The sequence below is a fragment of the Dichomitus squalens genome, assembly GCF_000275845.1.
Source record: "Dichomitus squalens LYAD-421 SS1 unplaced genomic scaffold DICSQscaffold_1, whole genome shotgun sequence".
Taxonomy (NCBI): Eukaryota; Fungi; Basidiomycota; class Agaricomycetes; order Polyporales; family Polyporaceae; genus Dichomitus; species Dichomitus squalens.
The window spans coordinates 3,004,883-3,015,889 of record NW_006766883.1 but is presented as its reverse complement, the minus strand read 5'-3'; the positions used below and the strand labels follow the sequence as shown (position 1 = coordinate 3,015,889).

Sequence of the window (11,007 nt, the reverse complement as noted above, 5' to 3'; positions counted from 1 at the left end):
ATATGTCAAATTATTATTGGGGTTTGTCTTACGAGCGACCCTACTGCAACTTGAAGCTGGCGGCTTCTCTACTTTAATCAGAATCACTGGTGTACAGATTCCCTCCACCTTCAAATGTCCAACCAGACCGAAAGCCCTTCCTTTCAGAAAGTCCGGCCGTCTCACCTGGCAACCTGCTGCTGGCTCTAGCACAAAGACCGGGAATTGAGTGCGTCGTGTCTTGGTAAACTGAATATATTCGCTATGCGGGCCCGAGAGCTGTAACAAGGCATAGTAGGGGGAAGAACAACGCGGCACACGTCGAGAAACCATCGCGCGAGGATGCATAGATTACCTAATTCTGATATCACAGACGCCCGAAGGCCTGACCGACTCAAGAATCTATCCTGGAATCGACCCGTAGAAACGTGGGGTGGTCAAAGTGCCCACACGAATCCAGGACGATTCCCTTCCACCGAATCGCTGCAGAATCGCTTGTCGAACCGTCCTCCGAAACGCCATCTTTGACTACCCCTAATATTATCTCGAGTAGAGTACCCACAATACACATGTAGCGATGGCCACAAGAGAGAGATATCGAGATCGATATGCGTCACCCGGGTAGAGACCTTACGCAAATACAACAATACAGTCTACCAATCTACCAACGGATACACGCCGCTCTCTGTCCGCTCCGATCCTCGCTCACGCGACCGTGTCCAACTCGCACAAGAACACCGCCGCCATCCACGCAAGCACGATCTCGACCCGCGGCCCGTGCAGCGGGATGTTGATGTTGAGCGGCTTCTTGCTCTTGCCGCCGCCACCCTTCCCGCCCTTCTCCGCCGCCGCCCGCTCCGCCTTCTCCCGCTGGCGTTGCACCACCGGCGCGAGCAGGATCCGTGCGGCGTCCAGCGCCTCGTACATTTCCTCAGGGCTGCGAGGTGGCTCGCCGTCCGCGGTCGGGCCTGGGGAGGGCAGAGGCTGGAGGTGTGGCCCTTTTGCTGCGCCGGAGCTTGAGCCTGCGCTGGAACCTGAGCCGGTCCCAGAGCTCGAACTCGAGCCGTTTACGCCGAGCAGGTGCGTCGAGCCTGATGACCCAGCCCTGGAGTGGCCGAGCTCCGGCGAAGGGGGCGTCGGGATCCGGTTGACCTCCTTCGCTTTCGGCGAGCGCGGGGAGCGTGGGGGCGCCTCGATGGCAAGCTGCTTCGAGTTCGCGCGACTGAGCGAGTGCGGCTGGACGCCGTTGCGCCACCCCCCAGCAAGGCGCTCGAGGATCTCGATGAATTCGGCCTGGGCCATTGAGCGGGGGGGTAGGAACACTGGGTAGCCTTCGAGCCCGTCGACGAGGGCGGCGGTACGCGAGAACGCGGGGAGGAGCCCGGGAAAGTCCCCGAGCATCAGGTAGCAGAGGAGGATGCTGAAGTGCGACTCGACGAGCAGCGGGTGGTACGTCGTGAACATGGGCGGAGTGTCCGGCACCGGCGGGGGCGCGCTCTGGCTGCCGGGGCGGAGGGACTCGGAGAGGAGGAACGCGTACTCTGTGCGCTGCGCGATGTCCGCGTCCGCGTACCCTGGCGGCCCCTCGAGCGTGTCGAAGTGCGCGAGGAACTGCTTGTGGTCGCGCATGCTCTTTTTGACGAGCGTGAGGATCGTCTCGCGGAACGCCGCGTCCGTGAAGACCGCGCGGTACGCCTGCAGCTTCGGCCCGTCCACTTTGCCAAGGGGTCCATCTGGGTTCCCGATCTCAGTCCCACCATACCGCGCGTTCTCGACGTAGCACAGGCGCATCTCCGCCCCGTCGACCGACGGTACCTTGCGGATGCCTTCCACCTTGAAGATGGCTTCCTCGATGAGGAAGGCGGCATGCTGGAGGTATGCCGCGGCGCGGAGGAAGAGACATTGGGGCTCGATAGGGTCGGGAGCATCTGGCAACACAGATGGATGGAGCAGGACGCCGTCGCCGTCGGATCCCTCGGTGCTCAGCCCGTCCGGCCCTCCTGCACTCGCGCTTGTTCCATTGGGAGGTGCCTGTCCGTTGGTCCTTCCCCCTCCAGCCTTGCCCTTCTTTTTCTTTGTACCTTTTCCTCGCTGTTTATCGCTCAAATTGCTGCCGAGATGCGCATTCCGGGCTTTGCGTTGCACTCGCGCTTCCTTGATTGCGTGCGTAAAGTCCTTCGCCGCAAGCGCGTACTCGTCCCGGAAGCAGTGGACGATACCTCGTGTACGATAGAATTCCAATCTATGCGAATTTGTTGCTATGAGCTCGTCAAGCACCTGGGTCGAAGTCGACTCAGCCAGTTGCCTATGTGCGATGATGTGTTAGGGTTGACAGCTGCTGTACACCTCTCGCCGACGAACCTGGAGGGTATCTTCTCGTGAAAGAAGTGCACGTATCGTGCATCAACGTCGTTAGGGTCTGCAATGCAACGGCGCGCACTCAGCCCGACTTGCCCCCATACTGTTTTCGTATACGGAACGCGGAAGAACGGCAACGCACCAACTTTCAGCACCCTCTCCGCGATGTCGTCAAACACGCTCCCTCCCTGCATAACCATCACGCTCGACGCGATCTCGTCCGTCCTGTATGCCGCCGCGAGCTTCTGCACCGCGAGCGCCCTCAGCCTGTGCACGCGCATAGCGCTCATCGCGACGTTCCTGCCTCCCCCGTCCCCGAGGGGGTTCATGCCCAGCCCCAAGCTCTGCGCCGTCGCCCACGCGTTCCCGTTCATCGTCCCCGCGCCGCGCATCGAGCCGAGCGCGGCCGCGGACAGCCCGGAGCTCGCACGCACCGAGAGCTCCGCGGCCTCGTCGATGAGCCGGCGGATGTGCGTGACGGAGCGGAAGACGCCTGGGTCGATGGGCGGGGGCGTCGCTTGGCCCGGTAAGGGAGCAGGGAAGGGATAGGGGGCAGGGAGGGCTGCGAAGGCGTTGCGCGGGGAGTCGGGCGGCGAGTAGTCTGCGAGGGACGCGAAGCCGCGGTCGCGCTGCTTGGGGTGCCCGTGCCCGTGTCCGAAACCGTGGTCATGGCCGTGGTTGTGGCGGTGACTATGGCCGTTCGTGTGGAGGTGGGGGTGTGCGCTGGGGTGGGAGGGAAGTGGGGGGAGCTTGGAGTCAGCCGCAGACAGCGTTGCGGGGTCGACGTTGAGCAGGAGGAGAGACTCGAGCAGCTCGAGCGGGAGTTGCAGCCAGGGCCCCTATGGGGTGACGAAGTGAAGAGCAATCAGAGGGGACCGCTCGTGTCAACCGCCAGGTTCTATGTTAGAGAGACGTACGTGGTAGGAGCTGATGTAACGCCAATGCTTGTTGCGGCTTATGCACAGGACCGGAGGACGGTCGCGCTCTGTGTCGTTCGCCGTCCCGTTCGCGGGCTCCTTGGCCTTCGCCCCGGTCTTCTTCGCCTTCTTCTTTTTCTTCTTCTTGCCAGCAGAGGGAGTCTCTGAGGTATCCGCGTCTACGAGATCGGCATCCGGGCCCAGGGCCGGGCAGGCAGGCGATGTCGATCGCGAGGTATGAGTCGACGGAGGGGTGGGGAGCATGTCGATGGCAGGGTCGTCCGTGCAGTCTGTGAGAGATACCATGGACGACGAGGACGCTGAGAGGGAAGACGGCGCCATGGTTGTGTGGTGGACGCCAGCGGAGAGGGGGAGGGAATGTGAGTGTGGAGACAGAGACTGGACTCAGGGCCGAAGGAGCGAAGGAGGTACGGTCCGGACGTATCTGAGACTGCAGTATGCGACTCTACCACTTACCCACGCCTCGGCGTCTCCCGGGACGAAAACTCTACTGCCTCCTTCGGGCAGCTCCTTACAAACATCGTCCCCAGCTGCAGAGCGATCTGCCGGGACAGAGAGGGGATTATACAGAAGCTCCTGTATAGGAATGGACCTGAGGAGTCTATGGACTTTATCCGGTAGTAAGTATTGCTTCGCACGAAACCAAGGCTCATCCGCAACCTAAGGATAACCACAAGGACATGGATACCATCATATATCGAACTGAAAGCAGCGATCAAGTTTAAATTTGCTTATAGGCTCCTGGTTCATTGCAACAAATACGTTCATTATTATGCTTTCTAGGGTGCTCTGGCTAAAATGCGACTTAAACGAGTAGATCGTCTTACATGCCCGTGCCCTGGAGAGCTGAACTTGAACAGGATGCCTTCATGACGACACCACATATCCGAGGCTCCACGGTTGTGAAAATTGATCATCCTGTTGTGGGAAAGAGAAGTACCTACACCATTGGTTGAGCCGTGTACTGACTGTTTGCTCAAAATGAATTGTTCGACTGTTGTCCTAGATTAGCAAGCCCATACAACCACCATTTTTACTTAGGGGCGACGAGGCACGGTCGACCGAAGAGCTCGCGCACTTCGGCCAGCATCTCCTAGGCCTGTGATGTGGCGGCAGTCTCGAATTGGGCTTAATCGATAGCCATTTGCGGCCAATGGGTGACGAAGTGACCTTGTGCTTCGGGGCGCTATTCGCAAGGTTGCACCGAGTAGCTCCAGGGGAGGGGAATAAGCAATGGCAACGGTTTGCTATGGCATTCGTTGTGTACAAGTTGAAAACAAGGAGCCTCAGCCTCGGCCTCATGCAATGTCACAGTTCACATTCACAGAAGCGGATGGCTTGCGCCGATGGGTCACGAGTGTCCAGAGTCCCGACACAAGACGTGAGCGGTATCATGATACTGGATGTATGATCAAGGCGCGCCGACTGACAAGGGTCACCCACGATGCATAGGTGATCGAGACATTGGGCAGGGCTACTGGATACCAAATTAGTTGCCAGTGCTTAGACACCGGCGGTTGTAGCCGCCGCCCATTTCGGTCGTAGGAAGCAAACGGAGCGGACCTGAAGGATGCACGAGAGCGTCATAATTGCTGAACGCCACATCCGCGAATGCATGCGTTTCTACTGTCTCTTAGCGGCGGTTGTAGTTCGAGTGTGCAGAGCGCGCCTGTAGCTTCGAATGATTGGAGAGTCGAAGTGTTTAACTAGAGGAGAGCGTTCCGTGAGGGCTGTCCGTGAGGTATCGGCGTGTACGTAAGGGGGTTTCTGTGCGCGAGGATTGGGAGTGACCATCACTCGCGGGAGGGACGAAGCTGAGTGAATAGGGTTTCGTTGTTAGAAGCAACGCGCGCTCTGGGCCTCTGTGTATCAGCACTAGATCCGAGACGCAATCCTCAAAGATGTAGTAGTGGAAACTGGCCCTCGTTGCGGGTTGACAGGACGAGAACGCGAGTTGGAGGCACAGTCCCGAGCGGATGACATAGTAGCGCGTTGTGAAGTCTGGGGCCTTGCTCCAAGAACGTTGTTAGCCAGCCTTGCAGAGACTTCTTATAATAAAGAAAAGTTGAATCAGACTTGCGACCATATCTCTTCCACTTGCTTGGATTCACCTGATGCGCTCGGATTCATGGAGAGGCAGAGTCTCGCATACTCGTAGGCCTTCGAGAAGACAGCGTTCACGGATGAATCGATGTTACTGGAGTCTTGCTCAGGGCCAGCTGTCGAACGTTTGACAGTCCACAGCGGGGCAAAGCATTGAAGTTCGAAGAGCGGTGCGGTGACCAAACGCGGGGGCGCTCTAGGGCAGGTTCTCACGCGTCGTGGACAGCGGCATTCGCCTTTGGGTACTCTACGCATCCTATCACTCGACTGTCGTCGCTCACGGACGCCTAATGGATCAGTCAGCCTCCCGCCAGCATCGCTCTATGTATCCTCTCACGATCTGCGGCCACCGTCATGGGACTGCGCGCCCCCCTGCGCTCGTCTACGTAAACGCTCAGACACATCGCGCTTCCCGACAGCTCTGCGGCTCAAGAAGGTGGCGTCGACGGTGCGCCTGACTACTCCCTGTGCTTCTTCGGCCCCGGCTATCCCGTCCACTGCGCCATGGCCATCAACCTGGCGCTATACGCTCGCTCCTATAAAGATCCAGAGCTGGGCGTGCGGCCTGTGTCCCGCGACGACCTCAGCTTCCTCCACCGTCTCCTTCGCTGGCTCCTCTTTGCCATGCTTGCGACCTTCCTAGGCGGCGTCCTGCTTATGGGGCGCGCCGCACGAGACCACTTGTCCCTCCTAACATCGTCATTCACAGCAGAGGTGTTTGCGACGCAGGAGACGTTTTCGGGGAATGTGTCGACATGTCCAGGTACGTTCCGCTGCTACTAGACAGGAGCTATACACGGTGGTCGGTACCAATAGAAAGAAATACCCCTCCCTTCCATGCTGTCACAGACCAGAAGGTCGGAGTAGAAGCTGGCGCACTAACACCACCCTCGTGCTTTAGGCTATACACTTTCCTCTCTGCACGAGACAAAAGCCGGTCTCACAGCGGCGCTCAGTCTGGCCGGGCCTGCATGCAACGCGTTTGGTCATGACATCGCCAACCTCACCTTGGAAGTCACTTACGACACTCAGACTCGGTACGCTTGCGCGTTCCTGTTCAGCACCGCCACATCGGACTCACCTGCTTAGACTGCACGTGAACATCTACGACACCGCAAAAGCGCAATTTACCATCCCCACATCGGCCGTTGAACTTGCTTCGGGCTCTGACGATCCTTCTCTGAAGCACTCCTCGGACCTGGTCTTCAACTACGAGTCTTCTCCCTTCGCCTTTTGGATCACCCGCCGCTCAGAGCCCGACGCGCAGCCTCTCTTCGATACGCGCATATCTTCTCTCCCTCCCACCCCCATTCCGCCCAACAATGCTTCTGATAGTAGCACTGGATTCGATGGTTTCCCGCTTGTTTTCGAGGACCAGTACCTGCAGCTGACGTCGGCTCTGCCTCTGGACGCGAATGTGTACGGCCTTGGCGAGGTCGTCGCTGCAAGCGGCTTCCGACGCGACGTCGGCACGGACGGGAGCCCGGGTACTATACAAACCATGTGGGCTCGTGACGCCGCTGACCCCGTGGACGAGAACATGTGAGCTGGAGGTGGCTATATGCGTGCAGAGCAACCCTCATGTGTCGTTCCTAGCTATGGCTCGCATCCTATCTACCTCGAGCATCGTTTCAACCAGACGACCAAGAAGTCCCAGTCACACGGCGTCTTCCTCTTCAAGTACGTATCGCTCCTTCCTTCCAATGTCGACAGGCGGTGTAACGGCCCGGATCCTCTCTAGTGCGGCCGGCTCAGACACGCTCCTCCAGACCCCGCCCGCCTCCCCCGTCTCGCTCATCCAGTACCGCGTCGTCGGCGGCGTGCTCGACCTCTACTTCCTCTCCGGCCCGGGCCCGCAGGCGGTCGTCGAGCAGTACGGCGCGCTCGTCGGGCTGCCGACGTGGCAGCCGCTGTGGGGCTTCGGCTTCCACCTGTGCCGGTGGGGCTACACGACGGTGAACGAGACGCGGGAGCAGGTGCGGCAGATGCGCGCGGCGGGCGTCCCGCTCGAGACGATGTGGAACGACATCGACCTGTACCACGCGTTCCGCGACTTCACGACGGACCCGGTGAGCTTCCCGATTGACGAGGTCAGGGCGTTCATCGAGGAGCTGGTGAGTCGCTGCGCTGACTTGGAGAGGGGTTAAGGGCGCGGGTGTCTGACGGAGCGGGGGCAGGGCGCGAACAACCAGCACTACATCCCGATCGTCGATGCTGCTATTGCGCACGCAGTGAACGACACCGACATCGTGCGTAGCCTTCGACTATGTGCCTGGATTCGTCGTGAAGCTTACAGACGTCACGTGTAGTACGATACTTTCACCCGGGGTACTGAGAAGTGAGGATCAACACACGCACCAGCTGTATGTGCGCGTTGACATGCGCTTTCTAGGGATATCTGGATCAAGAACCCCGACGGGTCGACGTATATCGGCCAGGTCTGGCCTGGGTACACCGTGAGCATGATGGCCACACTATCACTTCGCTTTGCGTCAATTTTTTTTTTCATGTGCGATGCTAGGTCTTCCCAGACTGGTTCGCAGAAAACACGGAAGCCGTGTGGACCGAGGCGTTCAAGAACTGGTCAGACTCCGGCGTCGCGTTCTCCGGTATCTGGCTCGACATGAACGAGGTCTCGTCGTTCTGCACTGGCTCTTGGTGAGCGCGTTCATGGATCTACGCGAGAACAATCGTTTTTGATGTCCCCGGTAGTGGAACGGGTGTAGACCTGTCTATTCCCCCAACACCGGTCCTTCTGCCGGGAACGCCTGGCGACCTCGTCACCGATTTCCCCGAAGGGTGAGTTGCAGGCTTTTGGAAGGACAAGAGCGTTGCAGCAGGCTAATCGCGCTGTCTAGGTACAACGCAACGGTCTGGGGACCCAGCGGAAACATGACCATTAACGGTACGTCGACGTTCGGCAACAATGGTAACACGGAGAACACCATCGTCAAGCGCGGTCTTGGTGCTGGCCAGGAGAAGCAAGTAAATTTCAACCATCCGCCGTACGCTATCCACAACGGTATGTTCCGACGCACATCGCCAGGTTGCATTGCACTAATTCGTGCTGTGCATCTTCCAGGTTTCGGCCTGAACGACCTTGACGAGAAGACGATCGCAACGAACGCAACGCACGCAAACGGGCTCGTCGAGATCGACACGCACAACCTCTGGGGTCTCATGGAGGAGAAAGCGACACACCTCGCGCTGCTCAGCATCCACCCAGGCAAGCGCCCGTTCATGATCTCGCGCTCGACGTTCGCGTCCGCGGGCAAGTGGACGGGCCACTGGCTGGGCGACAACTACTCGAAGTGGGCGTACCTGCGCTACAACATCCAGGGCGTGCTCCAGTTCCAGCTCTTCCAGATCCCGATGGTCGGCGCGGACACGTGCGGGTTCAACGACAACACGGACGAGGAGCTGTGCAATCGGTGGATGCAGCTGAGCGCGTTCGTGCCGTTCTACAGGAACCACAACGAGCTGGGCGCGATCTCGCAGGAGCCGTATAGGTGGGACAGCGTTGCGGAGGCTTCGAAGACGGCTATTGCTGTGAGGTACAGCATGCTGCCCTACTGGGTGCGTTGCCGCATCTTACCGTCCGGATTGATGACTGCTGACATAAGACGATCTACTATCACAGTACGCCCTCTTCGCGAACGCCTCCCTGCGGGGGACGCCCCCCGTCCGCGCCCTGTTCTTCGAGTTCCCAGACGAGCCCGAGCTCTTCGGCATCGACACGCAGTTCCTCATTGGCCGCGACATCCTCGTCACGCCCGTCCTCACGCCCAACGTCTCCTCCGTCGCCGGCGTCTTCCCTGGGCGCGGCAACACCGTCTGGCGGGACTGGTACACGCACGAGGCAGTGGACGTGCCGGCGACCCCAGGGGAGAACGTGACGCTCGACGCGCCGCTCGGGCACATCAACGTGCACGTCAGGGACGGCGCTGCAATTCTGCTCTATGCGCAGCCGGGCTACACCGTCACGGAGACTGCGGCGGGGCCGTACTCGCTGCTCGTCACCCTCGACAAGGGCGGGCACGCGTTCGGCACGGCGTACGTGGATGACGGGGAGAGCGTGCCCCCGACGCCGAACACGACGCTCACGTTCAGGGCTGGTGAGGGGCGGCTTGCGATCCATTCGTCTGGGAACTTCCATGTGGGGCAGACTATCGATACTGTGACGATTCTGGGTGTGGGGAGCAGCAAGCCGGGGGCGGTGAAGGCGAACTATAAGAGCTTGCAGGTGGCGGATTGGGAGTTCGACGAAGGGCTGGGGAGATTGGTGCTGAAAAACTTGGGATTGGACCTGAACGGGGATACGACGGTGACTTGGGCGTGAGCATGTAGAGTAGAGGTGGATACGGATTCGTGTGCCTTTTTCCAAAGGTCGGGAAAGTGGTTGAGTTGCACCAGCTTGCCTTGTTTGTCTACAATGGTTTCAGATGACGACCGACATCCGCCCTCGACCTCCAGGTGGTCAGGGAATCTTGTCACGGTTGTCCGCCACATTTCCAATTTTCTCATGGTCCGGTGCACATGTTCTTCCTCGAAACATTGGCTGGTCCAACACTAGTAGTGATGTTGCTGCCTGGCTAATCATGACTTGTTGCGCCGACGCTGAGGCAGTGCCGCTGGACGGCGAGATCTCATCGAACCAAGTACCGTCCCAGTGACGTCGCCGTAAGTGTGCTCTCACGCTAGCCACGACATGTTGCCTCCCTTCTGTCTATCCCATTACCTAGTCATCGCCCGCTGCTGCATCATTGACTACTCCAGTATGCCCGTCCTTTTCCCAGTACTAGAGGCTGGTATGGTCTCATAGCTAAAGTTGCTGTTCTCAGGGTTCGTTTGGTCTCCTGTCCAGAATCTCCCCACAGCTGATTGCGATAAGATTTTAACATGCATCATGGCCGAGATCTTCCATGGATGATTGGGCTGTCGAAGGAAGCGCAGACACAGCCTGATTGAGTGCAAAAAGCCAGCTCAATTGGCGAACTGCGCATGCTGCAGCTAGCTTGTGCAGGCTTTAACCCTCGTGTCTCGCCCCACCCACGGCATCCCCTACGAGCCCAAGCAGCTTTCTCTCGCCTACGACAACAATATTCTCCGGGCCACTATGTGCTGCACACTTCCGAAATGTGGACTCTCCACCCGTATCCAGATATTGGCTGTTCTGTCATTCGCAGTCATCGCCTTCATCGGTTGCTTTGGATGCTGCATCCTGCCAGACGTCCAATCCCCTCCGTCTGAGGGCTCAGTGATCACCGCCAGTAAGATTCAACACGAAGGTGGGGTGAGTGATAGATATGATACGGTTCTATTCGTTCCCTGCTCACGAGGTTTGGGATCGGAATAGATCATGCTCAACGGAGACGTGTATAACATGGACATTACCTCCCGCAGCATCCAGGTCCTTTGGCAGTACTGGGGTTGCAGGAATTTCATTGATCCTGAGGATGTATCGAACACAGTAGGGTTGAACTGGGAGTGCGGGATGCCCGACGTCCCTGTCGAATTTTTCATCGATGGAGCACCCGAGCCCAAAGGATCATACGATCCTTCGCTGGAAGGATATGATACTTCAAGCTCCGGAACTAGGTGCGTCTACCTCGCCACGGAGACCACCTCG

General features: G+C 58.7%; 2 protein-coding genes across 2 annotated transcripts; one reads left to right on the top strand and one right to left on the bottom strand.

Annotated features, from left to right (window-relative positions):
- Nucleotides 1-684: 684 nt before the first annotated feature.
- DICSQDRAFT_46271 (uncharacterized protein) lies at nucleotides 685-3,518 on the bottom strand (the record flags this gene model as incomplete). Its single annotated transcript, XM_007359766.1, has 5 exons — nucleotides 685-963; nucleotides 1,051-2,284; nucleotides 2,341-2,398; nucleotides 2,480-3,176; nucleotides 3,255-3,518. The coding sequence occupies 5 exons, from the start codon at nucleotides 3,516-3,518 to the stop codon at nucleotides 685-687; spliced, it is 2,532 nt and encodes an 843-aa protein (XP_007359828.1).
- A 2,446-nt stretch (nucleotides 3,519-5,964) lies between these two features.
- DICSQDRAFT_151660 (uncharacterized protein) lies at nucleotides 5,965-9,859 on the top strand. Its single transcript, XM_007360712.1, has 13 exons — nucleotides 5,965-6,141; nucleotides 6,280-6,415; nucleotides 6,468-6,920; nucleotides 6,975-7,058; nucleotides 7,120-7,492; nucleotides 7,556-7,627; nucleotides 7,688-7,716; nucleotides 7,771-7,834; nucleotides 7,900-8,036; nucleotides 8,091-8,177; nucleotides 8,237-8,400; nucleotides 8,461-8,954; nucleotides 9,019-9,859. The coding sequence occupies exons 1-13, from the start codon at nucleotides 6,003-6,005 to the stop codon at nucleotides 9,715-9,717; spliced, it is 2,931 nt and encodes a 976-aa protein (XP_007360774.1). The 5' UTR covers nucleotides 5,965-6,002; the 3' UTR covers nucleotides 9,718-9,859.
- Nucleotides 9,860-11,007: the final 1,148 nt, after the last annotated feature.

What these genes read in the sequence shown, in the direction of transcription:
- DICSQDRAFT_151660 (XM_007360712.1), top strand. Translation starts at nt 6,003, where the DNA reads ATGCTTGCGACCTTCCTAGGCGGCGTCCTGCTTATGGGGCGCGCCGCA. An exon ending in ACTTACGACACTCAGACTCG is followed by an intron (nt 6,416 to 6,467) that starts GTACGCTTGCGC and finishes TCACCTGCTTAG; the next exon opens with ACTGCACGTGAACATCTACG. An exon ending in TCGTTCTGCACTGGCTCTTG is followed by an intron (nt 8,037 to 8,090) that starts GTGAGCGCGTTC and finishes TGTCCCCGGTAG; the next exon opens with TGGAACGGGTGTAGACCTGT.